Genomic DNA, 22,236 nt, shown 5'->3' on the forward strand with positions numbered 1-22,236 from the left:
TATTGGAACATTTTGCGAAAGAAGCTATCGTTTTACTCTTAATAAATTGCATATCCACATACTCGAGAGGTGGTCCGGTACAAGAGGTGGACCTTCCGGACCGTCCGTCCAACGTAGCATAGTCTTTTCTCAACATACTATCAGTTAAAAACACACACACACAAAACATGGTACTTTTTACGAACTCTTCAGCATTACCGTTCGGGATATGACTAGAAAAAGTGGTGACTGTTGTTGTTTATTGCCTTGAATATCTTACACCAAAAACGTTACGCTTAAAAATACGGGGACGAAGACGATGGTTTGTAAGAGAGCACATTATTGTTTTCGTTGGTGATTTCGTTTGAGCAAACCGGGAAGCCTCGCTAAAACGGACGCTGGTGCCGGTGAACGGGGACGGGTGGAAGTGGGGCGTGCCGATGTGTCCCTGGTACGATCCGGTACTCGATCGTCACCGGTGGTACGTGTGCACCACCTGTGTGGTCCTGTGGTCTAGCCACGGTAAGTACTCTGACGCCTGGGTTTGCATCCGTCTGCCAGGAAGACGCTGCAATCGGTCGATACTGTTGATCGTCACTAATGTCCCGTGTAGACGAGTGGTACTTTGGCAGGGATATGTCGCGTGCCGCGATCGGTGTGGCCGTTTTGATCGGTTCACGGATACTGCTAGTACCGCGCACCTTACATCCACGCCAATGTCCACGTCCCCAGTGCGAAACGAGCCCACCACGCAAACTGCGGACATAGACAACTACCGTTACCAGCACAGCAAACACGACCAGTGTAAGTGCGGTGAATGTCAGCAAGTCTCGCAAAACGCCCGTGTCGGTAGAGGCGGGCCCACTGTCAAGCGATCCTCCAACGCCGGAATGCTCGCAGTAAGGTGGATCGTATCCCAGCTGACAATGGCAGTGTCCTTCGCTGTTACAAACTCCACGTCCAAAGCAGCCGTGGGCACACACCTTCCCTCCGAGACCATACTCGTTCAGCCGTTCGATGCTTTCACACCGCTGCCGGTAGCACATTCGGCCATCGCCACAGGGTGCCCCGTCCGGTACGAATGCCGGATGTCGACCCTGTCCATCACCGAGATCAACGTACGCCGAACGACACAGCACATGGCGCATCGTCTCATTGCCCTTCTGCACACTGTACCGCGAGTCACCATTGTATTCCCCAAGCTCCAACACCTCGTCCTGCTTGTGATGGTGACAGAACAGCAGTCCACACATCACATCCGCCGAAGCGCACTTGCGAAAGCTCTCCGCCGGACGACCCTCGTAGCCACAGTTGCCGTATTTCGTACCCTTCGCATTCGCCTCGTAGCAAGCATCACTGGCCGCATGTCCCGAAGGACCCCACAACGCTCGACATTGGTCCGTCCGCGTTCTACAGCGTCCCGCAATGCAGTGAGCTTCCCCGGCCGCACACGGTTCCGTATCTCGGCGATACACATCCGGTGGACAAAACTCCGTCCGACCGGTACAGTACTCGGGAAGATCACATTCTCCTCGCGCTTGTCGGCATGGGACGGCCGGTTCACGCAACTGGCACGTCTCAAGATCACAGCACTCGCCCGTCGCACACTGTGCGCCTTCCCGTAACCGACAGGTCCGTGCATCGCAGCAACTATTCTCACAAGCCTCCTCCAGCCCACAGTCGCACTCCTCGCCCGGTTCCACGAACCCATTGCCACAGCTCTCGAAGGCCAGATAGTTCGGGCGGTTCGTTAGACAGTGATGCAAACCTCGTCCGAACGCCGTGGCCAACTGTTCCAGACTGCAGTTGCTCCAGTGTTGCAGCGTAAGTCCTGTCACGGTCCGGGTCATGATGCACTTCCGATCTGGGCAGGAGCAATCCCCATCCTCGTCGTGCTCCATCGTGAAGCTGTGTCCCATCTCGTGGGCCAGTGTACTCGCCTGAATGGCCACTGCGTCCGTGTGAACGCGTACGATCGCACCCGAACTACGATCCGAGCACATGCCACCTACTTTCGCCTTACCGATCACATTATCCCTAAACTCGATCGCCGTGAGCAGTTGGGCGTGATCGTGCGGATGATCGTGCAGCAGTGTGGTGGACCGGTACGAAAGGAAGCTGTTGAGTGTTTCATCGGCCCGGGTGGACACGTTGATGCGATCCACGTCCTTCCACACGACAACGTCCGTGAGGGCGATGAAGATGTTCAGGGGGTTGTATAGCTGGAAAATGAGTTTGAGAACTTAGTGACGAGGACTTCAGGAGCAGGAGTCCACTTACCATATTGATATGGTTGACAAGGTTAGCGCAATACTGGTACACTTTCCACGTGTCCTGATCCAGCTTGCGGAACAGCGAGTTATCTACGACGAGCAACAACTCCACGTAGCTCGAGTGTGCGTTGGCCTGGTACGGGCCCTTGATCGTGTTGAGATGGTTCCGTTTCGCACGATGTTTCCCCACTCGATGGTGCGGCGGGTCCACCAATCTGGGGAGGCGATCCTTTATCGATTAATCACTCGGCTTTATCTAACAGTCCTTCGCAATGCCTTACCTTCGCATAAAGTGAACCCCAGCCGTGCTATCGTACTCGATGCGGAATGTTCCTTCCGGTAGTCGTACTGTCCCCCGGATGCGACCGTCGCAGTTGATAATTTCGGTCGATGGGCCATCGTGTCTGATCCGGGGCTGCGTTCCGGTCCGATACTGCTGACAATCCCCAGTCGCCCGTCCATGACTTTGGATCAGTGACAGCACCGTGACCTTGCCTGCGAGATTGTAGGTCAGTGTGGCCGTGTCCTGCTTCTGAGAAGGCATCAGCACAGGGTAAATAGGATTAGGGAGTTCGTCACCGGCACTGCTGCTAGTAGCTGCAAGAAGAACCAAAGAACAATGATAGTGCGATTGTGGTGGAGCATTAAGACATAAAGCTCGAAGACAGCGTTTAACTTTAATTGCGAGAGTTTAGGAATGCAATAAAGCGAGCGCGCGCTATGTGGCGCTCACGTGTGATTCCCCATTCATGCGGGGATTATTAAAATTGCTCCACTCAAAACATGCTTTTAAGGTAAACTGTTCCATACCACATTTAAATTAATTTTGCTGACCTACATGTCATGGTTCGAGCTCGATCAGAGGAAAACAAAAAACTTTCCCACAGTTGCGTGACTAGCAGACACTCCATCTCGGTTGCAATTTTCACATTTTAAAAATGGGACTGCAAAAGCTCAGCATTTTCCTGACCCCCGATAACGCCAGTCAAACCAGTTCTTTGTTGTCTAAGAGATGAGCTTCTACTGGGTGGCCAACACCAGCTTGCATTTATGTTCATCCTCGCTTCACACTGCCCCGCTGGAAGGATTTTACCTCTGCTCCATCAGCTTACATTTTATTGCAGTTTGATGATTGCCGAATGCGAGAAATGCACTCCAACAACGGCAGTGAGCATGAGCGTGAGAAGAAGGAAGCTCGCGTGAGAAAGAGCGAGCGCGCGCCCGAGCGTGAGAGTGAGATGAGCGGCGCTCGTCTAGAAGGACTCCCGCCGATCAGCTGTTTTTAACGAACACGACGGGCGAGATTAAATTGCATAAAATGATGATGGGGATGAATCGAAAGAAAGAAAAAACTAACACCAGCAGAAGAATCCCCCAAATGGCTATAAACAAATCGTTTTCTTGAACAGATTTTTGGTTTCGATCTCGCTCCCTCTCTCACGCACGTGTGGCGTCGTAAGCGGCGCTATGGGCGAGTTTTATGAATGCATTTCAATTGATTTGAGTGTACATTAGTGGTAGTAGAGGTAGTAGTAGCAGATCGTGATTTGTGTGTGATACAACGAGACGGGTTTGTCTTTCCAAGATTGTGCTACATTGATCGGTCAGTTTTACGATTGCCCATCGCGATGCCAAGTGATTTTTGCTAACGCACGCATTAACGACAGTACTCCGAACGCGATTCCGAAGCAATTTACAGCGCTCGTCTATTATTGATCATTTTTATAGTAGATTTGTTTTATCACACTCGAAGCAGTGAACTTTAATCCTGTCGCGGGCAACTGGAAAGGGTCTCTTGAGGTCTTGCCTGCTATTTTTTGGCTTACCAATCGTAATGATACCACGTAGATGGATAGTCAGTCCTCGCTACGAGGGAACGGTCCGAATGGGATTTGAACCTCCGGAAAAATAGATAATTCAATTTTGATCTGCATATTCCTTAAACGCTTCTGGCTAATTACACGGTTTGAGACGACCAGGGACCTGGGTTACTACCAACAATGCTTCATAATTTTATTCCAGTCTTAGTGCACTACAAACCGCTTTAAGAAAACTTTATTATGATGCGATAGAAAACTCCAAGTCTAGTCCAACAAAACCCGTGTCGAATGTCGAAGACTACTCCAAAACGGTCTGCATTCCAAACCAGATGCCTGATACTGACAAGTGTCCTGGCGCGCTGGGCGCGCATAACTTTTCCCCCCTTTCGATTTCGTGCATGACAAATCCACTGTCTACCCCATCATGGTCTAGTTCTGGTCTATTGCGACAACAAAAAGAAGAAGAACCGCGTCTCATCACACTATCCAAGAGCTTGTGAGCTCGGGTGGGCGCGTCGTACAGCACGTGCTTTGCCATGGACATCGCTTACGTGCACACGTGCTATGCAACCAATTCAAAACCAGACCACATACAAAGAACACACACAGAACAAACAAAAAACACAGAAAACGAAACAAATCGTCCAAATCGAGAGAAGGAGAGAGAGAGAGAGAGAGAGAGGGAACGAGAAAAAGTTGATCGTAAACCATTCCCAGCCACTGGGAGCTTTGATTGTAGCAAAGTTTGGTAGTGTTTGCATTATCAATATTGTTATTATCCTTTCGGGGCTGGTGGTGGGCTAGCTGGGGGTGGAAGACAACAACAACAGCAACAGAAAAACACTTCTTTCGGTTGAGTTCCTTTCGAAGTCAATAAGTGTACGGGCGAATGAATTTGCTGTTGGCCGGGTTGTTTGAGCCAATGGTCGCTGCGTCCCTCGAACCCATCCCGAAGGGCCGGTTTTGGGTGGTAGATACAAATAAAAAGCGCACAAATTACTACAAATATCGCTCCCCGGTCCCCGAAATGAATGAGCGACCGTTTGGTAGCAGCTGGGGGCAAAAGCTTCACGTTCCAACCAGATGGCCGTCCAGAACTTCGGTTGACACCAACCGTTTCTTTGGCTGCTGCTCAAAACCGTGTCAACTGGCAGCAAGGGCCAGTAAGTTAGTAAGGGTTGTTGATGAAATGCAAAATGCTACGGCTTCCATAAGCATAAGTACTCCGACCGTAAGTGTTGCAGAGGAGTTTTTGGTAATCGTTTCCAATATAAATCAACTCTATCTCTCTCGAGCGAGCGAGCCAAACTAATCCCATCCTTGCCGGGCGCGAGGAAGGTCTGCGAAACATCAGCTGATCCACTTTAAAGCTGATCAAGATGCCTCACGTACTTGAGATACGCATGTGAAGATGGGTTTTAATTTTAGCCCGTCGGTCGCGGCCACTAACACGCTGCCGGTGCCGTGCTGCAGCAAGAATAAAACGGGTTGTGCTCAGCAGCAACGAGCGTTACTCATCGGGAAGGCCTGCTGTTCGAACTGTGTGTAAGCGTCGGTCCAACCGGAAACGGGATATCCACAGCAGGGTGCGGAACTTCCGTAACGATCGACTTCATTAGCATGCGACAAAGAAGCGGTCGACAAACGAACGGGGCCAGAGCGAAGAAAGGTTTGGGACAGTGGACAAGATAGAGATCGTGTGGACTGTTTCGTTCTTGAGAGGTTAGCAATAGCCATACGGCTAGGCCGTTCTTGACAAATAAAAAAAATCAATCCAGTAGAATTAATCCTAAGTACTTAATGAATTAATTTAATAAACTTTAGAAAAAAAAAACGATTCAGAAAATTTTAATTTGAGATATGTGGAGTCACTCACAAGCATTATGCCGGAGAAGGAAATGTCTCGCAGCTCAAATGAAGAGAGAATTGTCGGTCAACTAGTTTACAAGCTTTTAAAAACAGTCAGTTCTATCCTAATTCCTGCCAATTTTTCCAATAATAATTTACTTGTATACTTTATGAATATTATGGAAGCCCTTCATCCTTACATTTGTCAGCTGTTTAAGACACTTTTATTTGGGTTTTATAATAAATCCATAGGTTTCTTACTTTGCCAATTATCCTTCATTTGAGCATTAGTCAGCAGAATCAGCAGAGGCTCACAACTTTAGACTACGATATCCAGTATCGATGCTAATAGTACGATGAACAATGAATTCTCAACTTCAAGACGTTTTTATATAACACTTCTTCAAAGTTAGTATGATTTTGTTTGAATATTTGAATTAAAGATTAAATTTTTTAAATAAAAATGATTTACATTTTTTTTAATTGACTTGGGACGGCCCGGTGGTACGAAGCCGATCTTCATACGGCGGAACTGGGGTTCAAATCCCATCTGGACCGTTCTCCCGTAATGATGACTTACTTTCCCACTGATACCACGTAGTGTAGCAGTAAGTATAGTAGGCCAGAAATGGCAGGCATGATCTAAGAGGTCGTTAGGCCAAGAAGAGAGAGAGAGAGAGAGAGAGAGAGAGAGAGAGAGAGATAGAGACGACATGGTGACTTCACTAAGATGTCTTAAATTTTTTTTCCATAATTTTACTTCCAGTTAGTAAAAAAAAGTGATTTAATATGGCTAACAACTAATAGCTTATTTCAAGGTTTAAATAAAAAAGCGATCAACCATACTACATCATTTAGGGCTTGAGTTTTGTGCGGCGTTCGGGATAGAGATTAAAATCCCAAAACAAGTTTTAATTAGATTATTTAGAACTATCCCAAAATTCTACGAAATGCTACATCACTCCTACTCCTCAAATCACCCCCGTCACAATGATATGCCTATGCAACGGGTGGCTATGCAACTGTTTTAGTTTAATCAGTCGCCTTCCTTCCGCCTTATCACCGAGCGGAAGTTAAGTGACACAGAAAACAAACAACAAACACACAGCAAAGAATAATCCTTCCCCCTTTTATTCTATTACAGGCGGTCGACAGTTTTAATGAGTATTTACATATTTAAATCAAAACGACTAAGCACCGACCGGGTGATAAGGACCCGGGCTTACTTACCCTTGGGCGACGGTACATTTCCATCGGTGCCGTCATCGACCCGCTGTCGATGGCGTTGATGTGTTGGATGATTTTTTAATCCTTCCAGCGGTGTCACCGCTAGCAGTAATACTATCGATAATGACCAAACTAACGACGGCATTCTAAGACCCCGTTTGCCGCTGGCCGATTGATATGATGCCGGCGGGAAATATCACAGAAAATCCACTCTCCGCCTGGGTGTTCCTTGGCAGTGTTTTGAACCAATAAACCCCCTTCGATTGGTGCTAAGGTCGCTTGAACGGGTTCGCTCGTCGGGCAGTCGAGATGTCGGGCATCACTTTTGATTTGGCCATGGAACTGTACCGTTCCCCGCCACCCATGTATCGACGCCTCCACCGTCCGTCCAACTTATGCTTCGAAGTGATGCGCGCGTCCTAACGAAAGCATCGTCGCGTGCACAACCTAACCCACTTTAGTTGTAGTAAACGGAACGGAACACCTTTGCCGGCCGCGACCGCGTATCGACCGTGCGATTCTTTTAATAAACTGTTGCGCGCTGAAGTTTTCCCGCAATTTCACACCGGTTTCCCGCACTTGCACTCCGAGAACCGCAGTCGTTGTGAATGGCCCACGCAAAAATCTCCACTTCGCTCCGAGATGGCGAGAATGTGTCAGGAGCTTCTGCGAGTGTTCTGACACGGCGTCCGGTTACGGCACGACTGCCAAGCAGTGTAGCACCGTGGATGCGCCGTGGATGGAAGCGAACCGTCTAGTAGACCGCTACCCGAGCTACGCGAACACGCGGCCCTTACAGCCCCAGAGGGTGGTGCTTCGTGCCCTTTGTGACTGTGCGAGCAACAGTGCACGCTTTTGTCTGCAAAAGGATCGGCCAGTGTCGGCGCGAGCTGGCCCGAACCTCGTTCTTGGAAGCTGTCGCGAAACGGAGCGAGCTGCTACAGCTGGCTCACATGTGCGGCGGTCGGTATCGAAGCGGGTGGTGTACTACCGCTGCTGCACTGGCTACAAGTGCTGGAGATAATAATGAAAAGAAGGAAAGAAAAAACCCGCTCACTGTGTAACGCAAAGATCAAGACGCACGACTGTTTGCTGGGAGAAGAACTGGCGGCTTGCGGCGGTGCGTTGTGCAAAATTCGCTCGTAAAGGATGTCTACGGTTGATGCTGCGGTTGTACAGCGTGTGAATGAACGTTTCGAGTCAAACCGGCATGTGAGACATGGTTGTTGGAAAGGATTTTTTTTCGCTCTCTCTCCAAACATCACACGAATGTTTTCTGTGCGTTGCCTTACCGGGCAAATCATGTTATCCAAACATGTACTTCGCCGTCTAAGGCACTCCCCTCCGGGGCAATGCATGCACATCATGTGCAGCAGGAGGTCGCTGATCGTTTGCGATCTTTTACGATCGGGATGGTGACTTACACGATCACGAATCGGAGTTTCTTTCACAATTATCAATCAGAATGAAGCGTAGTGTAGGTCGGCCAGCTCTAAGTTTATGCCGTGTGTCACGTGTACACGCAATGTAGACTTTATAGAACAGAACTCTGGAGGGTTGTTAAAATAAAAAATCAATCCTAGAATTTTAAACATTTACAAGTATAACGCGATGCTTCTAAAAAATGTTTAGAAAATATATTATTAAATACGAAAATCAAAATCAGTAACGCCATAAGTCTCCAAACTTCAGTAAAAGGGCCGCACTGACTCCAATATCATAGATATAGGCCGATGTTTGACAGGGTAAGATTATATCCGCTATTTAACCTTTTTTCAACTCGACTTCTTCTTCTTCTTCTTCTTCCTTAGCACTACAACCTCGAGAGGTCTCGGCCTGCCATTTCTGGCTTTCTGTGACTTAATTTTACCCGTAGTAAAGTTGTCATATCCCTACGTACGGGGAGGCGTTCGAGATAGGATTTGAACCCCGGTCTTGCCGTGTGAAAACCAACTTCTTCAAGTTGGCTATAGCGATTAATTTCCTTATAAAATATATTCAATTAATATTAGGATTTTTATACTTTTTTGTTACATTTCTTACAAAGTATCATAAAAAATACCAAATTAAACAAAATTAAGAGATAATTATTCCAATTGGCAATTTAACCATTAAAAGAACAATTTAAAAGAGGAACAACAGAAATTACTTATTCATTGATGAGAAACTGATCATTTTATTCCTTTTTTTCTATATTCGAAAATAATCGACTTCTTATGAGAATTTTTTTTTATAAAATATTTAGATATAAAAAATAAGCCTTAATGTTTGATCGTAAGGTTTTTAAGAGGTCTCAGAAAGTATATAATTCTAGACCAGTTTAGAGCTCCTCTACGCTATGATATGTCTCCGTGACTCATCCGAGTTCTAGCTGACTGTGAATCATTGCCAATTGCCGGCAGTTGCAGCTGCAGCTAATTATCGGAAGCTATTTACATTGTTTAAAAATCGTGCCTAAAGGAAATAGATTGGCACACGCTGCTCTGTGATCTGTGGGCAGGTTAAAACGTGGAAAGCCGCCACAAGGCAGACACGAATAAAGCTATTTTAATCTGTTCTTTGCGGTAGAGTTTTACTCAATTATTCACTCAAAATATGCCATCGTTTGCTTTCCATTGCTTAGAAAAAACATCAGCCGGGACGACAACAAAGAGCATTTCGCATAGAAATTGATCGAGTATCGGAATCCACCACCCATTTGAATTTCTGCAACATTTGCTCCACATCCTCGCTGGCTCAGATCCGTCTTGAATGCCCAATAAACTGCTGCTACCAGTGCATTAACAAGTACAGCGAGGGGCAGTAAAAATCTAAAATAAACCCACTATTGCACACCCTCCGGACTCTTTCTCGTACTTTCGCAAAGTCAATAAACCTGTCTGCCGGCAAAAAAAAAAAGGAGATGGGGAGTCAAGTGGCGCAACTACTTCACTGATTTGTTAAAATGCATGAAGCAGTGTGTCTGCACCGGTGCGCTCCGTCTTCTAAACGGTGCGAAGAAAGGCAACTTACCCCGTGCAGGAAGTGCAGTGTGAAGATGGGCAATCAATCGCGAAACCAACGCGAGAAGGGGGCGGGGCGGTTAGCGCTCCCTCTGTCTGCCGGTGTGGGCCGGTTGTTGGCTTCCTAACCTTGACTGTGGGATGGCTACGGACCTGGTGCGCGTATGTCCTGTCCGTGGTCGTCCTCGCGGGATGGTGTGAGCTGACTGTGTCTCGCATGCAACCGACCGACCGACCGACCGACTGTCGACATGGGCGGCGTGCACATGGGTGGTTCTTTGTTCGATTTCCGGACTTCATGACGCGCTGCTCACGTGGTGAAGATTCGGCACATCCTTTTTCGGGTCTCTGTCAAGAGTTCAATGCTACCAAGCGGTTGCACGAAGCGGTCGGTCAGCATCGGGTTGCGGTAGGTCAGTTCGTTCTTTGTCCCACTCAGCAGACTTCTGAGTAAGTTTCCTGATGGGTCGTTCTTACCCAGTGGAACCGGAAACTTCCAACAGGACGCAGGATGAATTGATTAAAGCGGAGTTCGGATGTAATTCTTCGTCGTCGGTGTTGCGGCGTCGTAAAAGCGGGTGAAAACTGAATTGTTATTAGCCGGGGAGAAAACCCACCGCTCAATGCTACTCCCACCCCCGGCTAATAGTGCAAGGCGAATGAACTCAACCGTTGGGGGTGGGGCGTTAGGTAAGGAAAGGTAGGGAAATGCTGCATCGGAATATCGGTTAAGAAAGTAAAGGTTCGGTTGTGACAAGAGCATGCAGCGGTCCTTCGACCTGTGGACGCGAATATTGTCGCTTTGTGTCTAGCGTTCAAAGACACATAAATATAGAGCATGACCTTGTTCTCGTTTTCCAATTGCTCCGTTAATTCCTCGCACGCAAGACCCTTCCAACGGATAACGCGTACTAGGTTTTTCTTTTTTCCTTTAACAAAGCTACTATCATTCATTTACTTTATACTGTATTTATTAAACCGTTGATGACAGATTTTGTATTACATTCAATCATGTTCTTTTTTTTTTGTTTGCTGTTTTGTTTTACACCTTTTCATCTTGCTTTTTGTGGTTGTTTCTTTCTCAAACCATACGATGTAAAGCCTAATGTATGCAACAGGACCGAAAAAAGTCGAATGGGATTCGTTTGTTCCGGTTCCGGGTTTGAACCGTGTTGTGTGTGAGTGTGTCTTGTGAGTCCAGTTAGGCTCGTAATAATTATATTGCTGCCGGGCGTTTGCTTTTAGGTTTACAGTTTGGTTCTACTACGACGATCGACGTCGGGTTTGCCGACCGTCAGCGCGATCGACTTATTATTGCAGTCTACACTTTGTTGGCTTTTTTTGTGTGTCGTCCTCCATTAAGGGTTTTGTTGCATACATACGTATATACGCGGGTCGATACAAGGACGCAAAGGTAACAGAGAGAAAAGAAAGGGATTTTAATAGTAAACAATGATGTAAAACCCATGATCAAACATCATGGGATCAAACACTCATACACGCACACGCACACACACACACGCACACATAAACACACTTTTGAAATATCGTCGTGTTAGCTATATAAAAAAAAGCAGGAAAAGGAAGGAAAAATGTTCTAACTGTTGCATTTTACTGTTGAAACCGTGAAAACGCTCACGTTTGCCAAAAAGCCGGCAAAGCAAGGTGCCTGCCGGTGTCCTGTGCGCGTCGTCCTCGATTAATTTAATGCTTCGCTGCTTCAAAAGAATCATCAAAGCGAACAATAAGCCTTTATATGTTGTGTGTTTGTGTAAGACGACGGTATAGGGAGGTCGTTCGGCGCGTTGCCACGGAAACGAACCCAATAGTTGACAATTATATTAAAATAAGGATAAAGTTACGTTTGAAAACTCTTACAAACACACACGCGCTCGAAGGAGCTGCACACTGCTGCACACATCCCCCCATGCACACACTACTCTATGATTCACGCTAGTTTCACGTAGTCACACATTCATCATCATCGGACGACTCACAACATCCTTTATGTTCACACCCACCCCATCTCGCTCTCTCTCTCTCTCTCGTTCTTTCGCTCTATTGCTCTCTTGCGCGCTCGCTCGCTCGCTCGCTCTTTCAACCCACTACATCGCTAGCATCCTCCTCCTCATGCTCCTCCTCACCACCCTCACTCACGCTTATGTGCTATCCGGGGAGATCGAAGATGGGGCGAGTCGTTTGCAGTCAGGGTCGCCGGTACTATAAGTTAAGACTGTTGAAGAGTTGCGCGGGTCACCGGCTCACTGGCGGTTCTGATCGACACGTCCAGCACCCGGTCCACCGGCACCCGGCGCCCCATTACCGGTCCCGTTCCAGGGCAGGTACTCCTGTTCGGACGCACCGGGTCCGGGCCCGGCCGCACCGCCCGGCCCCGGCGGCCCACCGGCCGGTCCACCAGGGACGTTCGCGTTCGCCTGCCCGGGAGCTCCGGGCCCACCCGGTCCGCCCGGTCCACCCGCGCCCTGGGCGTTGTTGTGCATCTGGTTCCCGATTAAGCTCCACTGGCTCAGGGCGGCAGCTATGATTGCGGGATTGATTGGCATCTGGTAGAGATTCATGTTACCAGCCGCCGGTCCACCGTGGGCGCCAATCACCCCGGCCCCATTATTGCCCGGACCACCGGGAGCGGATCCAGCGGCACCACCACTACCGCTCAGATGGTTTCCCATCCCCGCGTGGTGCCCACTGTGTAGGCCGCCACCGACCGCGCCTCCCCGCTGCCCGTTTGGGCCGCTCGAGTTAATGCCAAGTGCCTGTAGGTTCGGCATCGATTCAATGTTGCTGTTGTTTTGCCGATTTTGAGCCGTGTACTCGTTGTAGTTCCAGATAGGCTGCTGTTGGCTACCACCGCTTCCCGACTGTAGATTATTGTACCCACCGGGGCCGCCACCATCGCTTCCGCCGCCGCCGCCGCCACCACCACCACCACCTCCACCGTGATGGTAATTATTGTTGGGTGCTGGAACGTGGGGACCTACCGCATGCCCGCCACCACTGCCCCGATGATACTCGCTGCCGCCGCTACCACCGCCAACGCCTCCCCCTCCCCCACGGCCACGCTCATCGTAGTTGGAAAAATTTCCCCCCATCTGGCCTTTGCCGTGATGCCGGCCGTGCTCCGGCCTGGGCGACGCCGTCGACACGTACACCGACGTGCCCTTGATCAGATGATCCTCCCCGCACAGGCTCTGCGCCACGTGCGGGTCAATGAAGGTGACGAAGGCGAACGCCCGGAATGGTTTCGGTATGAAAACGTCCGTCACCTCGCCGTATTTGCTAAAGTAGTCCCGGATATCGTCGGCGTTGATATCCTCCGTCAGGCGGCCTAAAAATATCTTGCTTGGCATCTGGTGCTGCGTCTGATCCTTACTGCTAGGCACCTTCACGTCACACCAGCGGCTGTCGATTAGGTGCCGCTTCGAGAGCGCCTTCATCTGGCTCTCGAACCTGGCGAACCGGATAAACCCGTAACCCTTGGATTGGCCGGTCTTGGAGTCTTTCTTTATCTGCACCACCAGCAGATCGCCGAACGTTTCGAAGTACTCCCGCAGGCTTTCCTCGGTCGTCTTCCACGGTAACCCCAGCACGATCAGGTCCGTCGTGGTGCGGTTCCGGCTCTCGATCCGCTTCGTCTTGGGTGTCGAATTTTCCAGCTTGTCGTCGCTCTTGCGTTTGTTTTCCTTCGGAAACACGCATATGTACACATGGTTACCCCAGCCCGAGTCGGGCGAGAATGGGTGCAGCTTGTTGTCATTGAGCCGCACACCCCGTATGGCTTTATTATCCGGGTTGCGATATTTCAGACCACACGCACCGTAGAACTGGGCCTGCAGCGTCGAAAGCAGCAGCGTACCGTCCTCCTCCAGCGGGATCTCGACCGCTTCGTCGCCTTCCTCCTCCACGACCAGCACCGTACCGTTATAACCCATTTCCACCGCCATTCCGTTCCTCCCGCGGGGGCAGCGCGACGCGTGCCTGTATGTCTGTTGCACCGGTGTTACGTAGTTGCGGCTACTGAAATTCAACCTTTTTAACGATATGCAACCGGGGCATAATATGGTAGCTAGGGCCAATGGAAGCTTTCCGCACGTATAGTGGTGGGCCGGTGAGTTGGGTGCGATAATCTATTATGCGCTCTCGGTAGACCAGGATTACCTTCACCCCAACACTTCGTTCTCGTTTGCTCACGCACTTCCGTTCGTTCGCTCATTCGCTCGTCCACTCTCTCGATCACTCTACGCTCTCGTTCGCAATCAGTTCAGATCATTCAATCTATAAAAGTATTCTATAATATAGGCCTTTAAACACGAAAAGATTCCTACCGTTGTTTATTAATACCAATTTTTTAGCAGAGAAGACGAAAACAACAGCCATGACAGGCACAGTCGTTATTCCCACTTGACAGCAGTGCGTTAGCTGCGCGTTAGCCGATGCGCTACGTATCGTTAGGCGTTACAAACTGTCAACGGGGCGGGTGGCATCGGTTGGAAACGGTTCGTGATTCAAATCGACGGTTTTTCCATTCGTGAATTTAATTTAATTTAATCTTACATAAAATGTGGGTGATTTTCTTGATTAAAATGGTGCATGCACTGCAATTATACTTTATTCATTACATTTTTTTCGTTCAAGGTAATCATAACATTCATGTGCATATGATCAGAGCTTCCAAAATGTACGTGTTCAACTAAGCACCAGGCAAACCTTACATTTATCTCCCAAATTTAAGCTTAAAGTCACGTTTAAGTGCAAATTTTGTTTCACGATGGAATTTCATATTTGCTGAAACGCGAAATACAAGCCTTAAAAATGCTTAAAAGAAGAAGAAAAAAACATTGTTTATTTTCACTGACTAGATAAAAGATTTCCTTTTTTATTACACGATACATGTGAACCGACTTACAATGCTACCAATCTTACATACTAAAAATTGCTTTCTTCGTGGACAGTCTAAACATTTCTCGAGGACGGATGAATTGTTGCCTACACCGAGGGCAATAAATACGCAGTCTACGTTTGGTTGAAATCGATCGTTCAAAACCCTTGTCTCAGATCTCGTTCTTTTTAAAATTACGCATTCAAAACAAGAAAATACAACTTTCAATACTGCTCGTATCTCGGATATGGTTCGGTACTTGCGCACGTGCTGAACGTGCCTCAGATATCGTAAGCTCGCTATCGTCTTGCACCAATTTCCGCCAGATTTAGCTTTGCCTTCAGCGCTGCCACGTTGTTCCCCGTGGACGGCTTTCCGGGACCTGCGGCGCCGGAAGCTAGATGTGCTTTATCGAATGTTTTCTGCTTGGCTGCGATATTGCCGCTGGATGGTGTGGTCGGTAGTAACCGTGATGGGTTTCCCGGTGCAACACGTGGTAACGGTCGAGGGATTTGTTTGGGTGTTACAGGCTTTGAGGTTGTAAGTAAGGATTGCGGTTCTTCTTCATCAACATCGGGCAACCGTTCGATCGAGTCAAAGTCGCTGATTGTGTACTGGCGCGGTAGCTTTGGCAGTTGCCTTGCCGGAGGTCTTTCATCACTCTTGGAACGATGGCTCTGAAACGTATGCATACGATCGGTCTGCTTCAGCTCCTGCAGCACCGATCCGAACATCCTTCCTTGTGGAGCTGACTCTACCGTTTCGGTTAGGTTGGTGAGGCTGCTCGGTTTATGCGTTTCCGCCGTCACGAGCGGATGCTCGGACGATGTGGAACTTTCCACGCTGTACGACCGTTCCTGCAGCAGGCGCATCCGGAACGCCTCGTGCGTATCGACCACACTCGCTTTGTGCAGGAACGGAGAATCGATTAGCTTGTTCTCGATCGTCACCTTCCCGTCTTTACTGATGTTCACATTAATAAAGCACTGCGGTTGCTTCGCTTCCGGGATGGGAGGTGGAGGAGGGATTGTGGGCCGCTGGGTGTCATTAGCAGCTTTTCTTTGGCCATCGGGCGGCTTCAGCGTGGTCGGAGCTACGACAGCGGTCGGGGACGCTGGTGGCACTACAATGTGGCCGTACTTCCGCTCACGGAATCGTTTCAAAACAACACGTAGTTGCGCCATCAACAGCGTGCGTTTAACAATTAGCAAGATGAGACTAGGTATTAACAACAAACCACCAATGGCCAGGGCAGGCACGAACACCTTCAGCAGCAGTTCGTGCACGTTGTTCGCGGATCGTCCCGCCGGCCCGCTATCGATCGAACCACCGTCTCCAGGTTCATCACAAAACGGTGGTGCAAAGCCGGGATGGCAGTGACAATGTCCCTGACTGTTACAAACCCCATTACCGTTGCAGTTAGCGGGACAGTCGTCACCGATGTCTTGGTCCTCCTGCAGTCGACTAATGGCGACACACTGCTGCTGGAAACACATCCGTCCCGCACCACACTTGGTACCGTCGGGCACAAGGCCCGGATTGACTATATCCAGCCCAAGATCAACGATAACCGCATTGCAGATTGTCGTCCGAACAGTTCCCCGCGGGCCGTAGTGTTGGAATTTCGTCGCCGTTCGCTTTGCATACGCTTCGATGCCGTACTCCAGCTTCTCGCTTTGATGCGTACAGTGCAGCAGTCCACAGTGGAGGTCGTGCGTTGAGCAGGGTTCGTACCTATCCGTCGTCAGATCGTTCCCACAGTTTCCAAAAATGGTCCCGTTCACATTAGCTTCATAGCACACCTCCAGCCCGGACCGTGCCGACGGTCCCCACAGCCGTCGACATTGGCTATCGCGAGTATGACATTCGCCCCGGTAACAGTACGCTTCACCCTTCCGGCACGGACTCGTATCACGTAGATACACATCAGCCGGACAAAGCTCACCCCGTCCATCGCAATACTCGGGAAGATCGCACTCGCCACGCGCCTGCCGACAAACGCTTCCGGCCTGTTTCGGCTGGCAGGTCGCTAGATCACAGCAGGCCCCCGTAGCACAGGTGGCGTTCGCGCGCAACTGACACGTCCGTGCATCACAGCAGCTATTATCACAACTATCGCGCCGTCCACAGTCACACTGTTCGCCCGGTTCCAGCAGTCCGTTCCCGCAAACGGCTCGCACCAGCAATCGGGTCGGTTTATTCTTCAGACAAGCGCCCAATCCTCGCTTAAGTGATTCGTGCAAATCGTCCACACTGCAGGTGCTCCACCGGTTCGGTATGTCGGCGGAATCACGCAGCTTTGCCTCCATAATGCACGGACCCGGTCCTGGGCAGCGCGATCCACCGCACTCTTCCGTATCGTGGTCGATGTTAAAGTTGTGACCCAGTTCGTGTGCGATCGTTGTTGCAAGGGGCGTTACGACAAAGTTCTCCACCACCGCGATACCCCCGGAACCGGCCATACTACACATCGAGCCCAGTTCGGCCTTTCCGATCACTCCGTCCGGAAAGCGGACAGCCGTTAGGAGATGTGCATTATCGTTGGGGATTTGGCGAAGTAGCTGATCTTTCCGATAGGCAAGGAAGCTGGTAAGTGTCTGCTTGGAATCGGTCGAGATGATGATGTTGTCCCGGGTGTTCCAAAGCACTACTCCCACTAGGAGGATGTACACGTTCAGTGGGCGATAAAGCTCGTTCAGCACGTTCACCACCGACAGGCAGTGCTGATGGACACGCTGCACGTTTGAGCTAAACTTCAAAAACAGCGTCCGATCGACGACCAGCACCAGCTCGACGAACAGCGAATCGGCATTCTCACGATATCCGGTGGAAAAGGCCGTTTTGTTGTTAGCTGCTGCACCACTCGCTGTATCCTCCACCTGCAGCTCGTTGTCCAGGATGTCCCGTTTGAAGCGTCTCCGATAGAGCAGATGCGTATTGTTGTGATACTCGATGAGGTAGGTTTCGTTACGCTCGTAGATTACACCATCGATCGCTCCATTGCACGTTGATATGGCAACCCGTGAACCGGGACGTTCCCGTACGGTTCCTTCGTAATGGCACAGTTCAACCGCATCCCGATCGAGTCGTTCCACGATGTCCCTTCCCTCGGGCGACTGGTGCACGAACGTGTAATCGTCCGGGATAATGTTTTCGTTCAGCGTCAGATCAAGTGTCATCGTTTCACCGCGCATTCCGTACTGTATGGTAAGTCGCTCCCGATGGGGTCTTCGTCTAAAAGGCCGCCGATTCTGGGTGCCCTGACGACCGTTATCATCATCATCATCGTCCAGCGATGATGAGCGAAGGGCTCGTTTCGTGCGGGGGCAGTGAAATGTTGGGAAAATCCTATCGTGCAGCTCCAAATTGTCGTTCAAATGTCCTGCAGGGTGGAACACGAAAAAACCCATTAGATTACGTGGAATTGCGATGGTCTACTAGGATTATTCATAAGGATACGGGGACGGGGATTATTCGTATGTATTGTGGTGGAATTTCCCATCGGTTGATCGATTCCGCTAATTGTGCACCATGCAACAGGTGAAGCCACGATGCGAAAGAGCGCAAGGCTCTGCCTAACTTGACCCGTGGTGGGTCGAAACAAACCTCGACATTCATTTTACGCGCCACTAACCTGTGCACTGTAGCACACGAGCCCAATGTCAAATGCTCACCACGTGCAATTTGTACTCATTCACGAGCAAGAGAGAGAGAGAGAGAGAGACACGGTGCTCTGTGTGATGTGCCGTCGTCGGCGTCTAAGTAGCCCATGCTGTGGCGGAATCTTTGGCGTGAACGGAAACGAATACGTGAGAATATGAATGAATCACATCGCGGCGGAGACAGCGTGCGTGAAGCGCAGACAGTAGCACGTTGCTCCCCCAGTCATTGTACCCGGCGGCAGTAAAATGCGAGAGAGCGAACAAAGCTAAACATTTTTGCCAGCGATGGCGGTGCGATGGGGTGTTGCCTTAGAAGGGGGTGTGTATAAATAATCGAACGGAAGCCAACCCAGGACGCTTGCCGTCTCGCGGAGCACAAGACAAACGCAAACAGCAGCATGTGCACGAAGGGAATTGGCAAGAAACCGGAATCTTTGGTGAATCATCAACAGCGGCGCTCGTACACCGAGTGCTGGAGATATATGGGAGGCGATCTTGCAATGATCGGGGGGATGAATGTCTGTAGTTTTTTTCTTTCCCCCCTCTAGTGTAGTTTTGAATGTGATGCGTTTCCTTTCTTCTTGGAAAATGGTATGAGCGTGCATTGAGTAAACAAAATAAAAAGCGATCGGAAGCCTTTTGAATAATAAAAGGCAGTGTCTCGTATCGAGACATCCGTTACCGGCTAGAAATGCACTAGTGACCTTCGGGATGAAGATCGCCAATAAAAAAAGCCTCCGAATTGTAACCGGAACCATCCATTACAAACCGACTCTCAAGGAGGAAATTGAAAGTGAGTCAAGCCGTGTTCGTGTTCACCTTACCTTCCGTAGACAGAAGATCGTCGAGTCGCCGCAGATCTAAGGCACTACGTTTGTCTATCACAGCCGTCACTATCACAGTGTGGCACACCAGGAGGAGGATGAGTAACGCTAGAGGCATTCTGCACTCGAGGCATCCTCTCGATCGGACATTCACTCCGCTTGGGCGGACGCTTTGCAGCCACATGGTGGTTGTTGAGTGGATTTCAAGTGTCTTCCGGCACAAATTCTACAGCTGCAACCTATCGCACCGTACAACCGTTACGATGTACAGTTGTACATCTGTGGAAATTGTTACGTACTTTCGGGAAAGTGTCGCCGTTACAAACAAACGCACGTACGCTAAGGGCTTAACGCAAAACGGCACTTGTTAGCGACCAGCACCCGAAACACACTGTACAAACATGGAATGAGGAAGCGTGTACCCGTGTACTGTCGACTGACGATCACTTGCTTTACTTTTTGCTCCAAAAAATCCACTTCTCTTTTTCAAATTTCAAAAAACACTTCCCAAACTGCCGTTGATAACTTTTATACTTTTGCCACTCTTTTTTTTCTCTAGGGAACACTTGTTTTATCGCCCAACAGTATAAACACTGACATCACCGCACAAAAAAGGACTCCAATTGATAATCACTCCAAACCAACTCCGGAATTCAAATGATTAGCGTGTAGACAACAGAAAACAGCTTATCTGCACTATACTGTTAACGAATTATTATTAAAAAAACTGCACCAAAAAAAGGATCCACTGTTGGCTGTCTTTATGTACGTGACTCGTGGACTCGATGTGTGTATCACTGCCGGAGCCACCAGTTTGCGGACCGCGAACTCATGCCGACCTGCGTCCTGCGCGTTGGACGGACTGATTGTTTCTGAGACCGCAAACTTCAACGCCGTGCGGTATCATACGAAATGGTAGTGCGCGCGCTTTGCCACTGGTTTCTCCGTGCGGCTGGGCCGGCCAACGTGTTTGCCGTAGGACATATGGTTAAGAGTTGATTGTATTAAAACATGAAAAATTTGCACAGTTAAGCTGTTTCTTTTTAAAAACTTTTAATTTCTTGGGATTGAGTTTTTGTGTTGATTTAATGTTTTATTTTTAAATTTCGATTTGACATTTATTTTTACTTAATTTAGATAAAGATAATTATATTTTTTAACGTGTGCCGGTCAAATGTAAAACATTTGTTGATGGTTTATTTTTTTTTTTACTTAAAGACTATGTTCATTGAAAAGTTCCATATTCGCGGTGCAAATCTCCCATCACTATGTGCAGGATTCCATTGAATGATTGCAAAATTCCACAACCGACTTGCGATTTCGCACAAATAATTTAAAGTATTTCCCTTGGTGATTTAAGTGACTATTTTAAGGGTTGTATTAAAATACTATAACATTATTACCTAAAGAACCAACAAAATTAAGCTCCAAAACTTTTTCTTTCGATCGGCTTTCCGTCCGTCCACTTAACCACTGTGCGAACAGGTTCCTTCCATCGACAGACCGGCACACGTTACCGCGCGATGAGGAATTATGCTTCGCCTGTATCGGTTAATGATTTGCGGGATACCCCTCGATAATGTGACGGTATTTTACCCCCATCGATGGATTAACCCCACTAACACACACAAACGCTCTTGTTCGCACACGCGACGCAACATTATGCTATGCTAATCGTTAGTCATGCGAATGAGTCATGAATGTTTACGTCGACCGCGCCGGGTCCGGGAGAGACATTTCACTGACCTCTTGCAGTAACTTGTGGTCCCCCCCCCCTCCACCCAAAAAAACCCTCCCATCCACATGTAGATCATTGGTAGCCGGGTGTGTAGTATCGGCCGGTGAGATGATTTTGTTAAGCAATGTTCACGAACGAGCATGTGTTTGAATCGGGGTCGAATAAACCTTCCGCTTCCAGCGAGGGAGCAATGAGTAAGCAATCGTCTCGAGCGAAGTAAAGGCAGATGTGTGTGTGTACGTGGGATATCACTTTCAAAAACTCAAGTACCTTTGATATTAACCAGATTTTATTTGCAGTCTACAAAATTCCAGTCTCTGTGCTAAAATCATTACTAGTTTATTTTTTAGTCTTACGGGTGAAATCAACGCCAAATTAGCGATTGACCTTGGAGACCTATTAACGTCTTCCCAGTCGTTTTATAACAGGTTTTTAAATTAACGGTTTCGCTGTCAATTAACAGTGATGAGTAAATGCGCTTGTGACAAATTATTAAAAGTGAAGTAATTTCACAATAATAAGTCATTGTTCTCCGCTGTGTGATTTTTTATTATTCTCAGCACATTGACACGGTACTGATTGACGATGGGAAGACAAAGGACTCACAAAAGGAGTACAGTGAGTGCACACTCGTTCATTCTTCTCAAGAATTACTTCCTCTGTAGTACCGACTACAGCTCCCATCAGGAAATGGAAACACAATGGCTGACAAACTTGCTGAAGTATTTCTTTATTCTAAGTACAAACTGTTACAACGATTTTAAATAATCGATTATCGATGATCAGCTGCTATTCAATTCTGTTATCAGATTTACTACTCAGATGTTACGACAGATGAACGCAACTTTGAAGATTGCTTCTCATCAGTGCATCGGTACAGTCTTATCAGTTCGAAACGCGCCGAAGCAGCGGGAAGCAGCATTTGCAATCGCGAGCACGTGGAACCCGGTGAACAATGCAACGAGC

General features: G+C 48.6%; 2 protein-coding genes across 2 annotated transcripts; both read right to left on the reverse strand.

The window, feature by feature from the left end:
* Positions 1-181: 181 nt before the first annotated feature.
* On the reverse strand, positions 182-20,593 carry LOC118502456. The gene is made up of 8 exons (XM_036034686.1): positions 19,533-20,593; positions 15,347-18,428; positions 14,935-14,952; positions 12,415-14,196; positions 7,151-7,341; positions 2,534-2,849; positions 2,260-2,467; positions 182-2,201 (listed from the first exon to the last, which is right to left on the reverse strand). Exons 1-8 carry the CDS (start codon positions 19,714-19,716, stop codon positions 366-368), a joined length of 7,617 nt encoding a protein of 2,538 aa, XP_035890579.1. The 5' UTR covers positions 19,717-20,593; the 3' UTR covers positions 182-365.
* LOC118508003 (TAR DNA-binding protein 43-like) lies at positions 11,099-14,581 on the reverse strand. Its single transcript, XM_036047377.1, has 2 exons — positions 14,509-14,581; positions 11,099-14,442 (listed from the first exon to the last, which is right to left on the reverse strand). Exon 2 carries the CDS (start codon positions 14,109-14,111, stop codon positions 12,411-12,413), a length of 1,701 nt encoding a protein of 566 aa, XP_035903270.1. The 5' UTR covers positions 14,112-14,442; positions 14,509-14,581; the 3' UTR covers positions 11,099-12,410.
* Positions 20,594-22,236: the final 1,643 nt, after the last annotated feature.

The sequence above is a fragment of the Anopheles stephensi genome, chromosome 2, assembly GCF_013141755.1.
Source record: "Anopheles stephensi strain Indian chromosome 2, UCI_ANSTEP_V1.0, whole genome shotgun sequence".
Taxonomy (NCBI): Eukaryota; Metazoa; Arthropoda; class Insecta; order Diptera; family Culicidae; genus Anopheles; species Anopheles stephensi.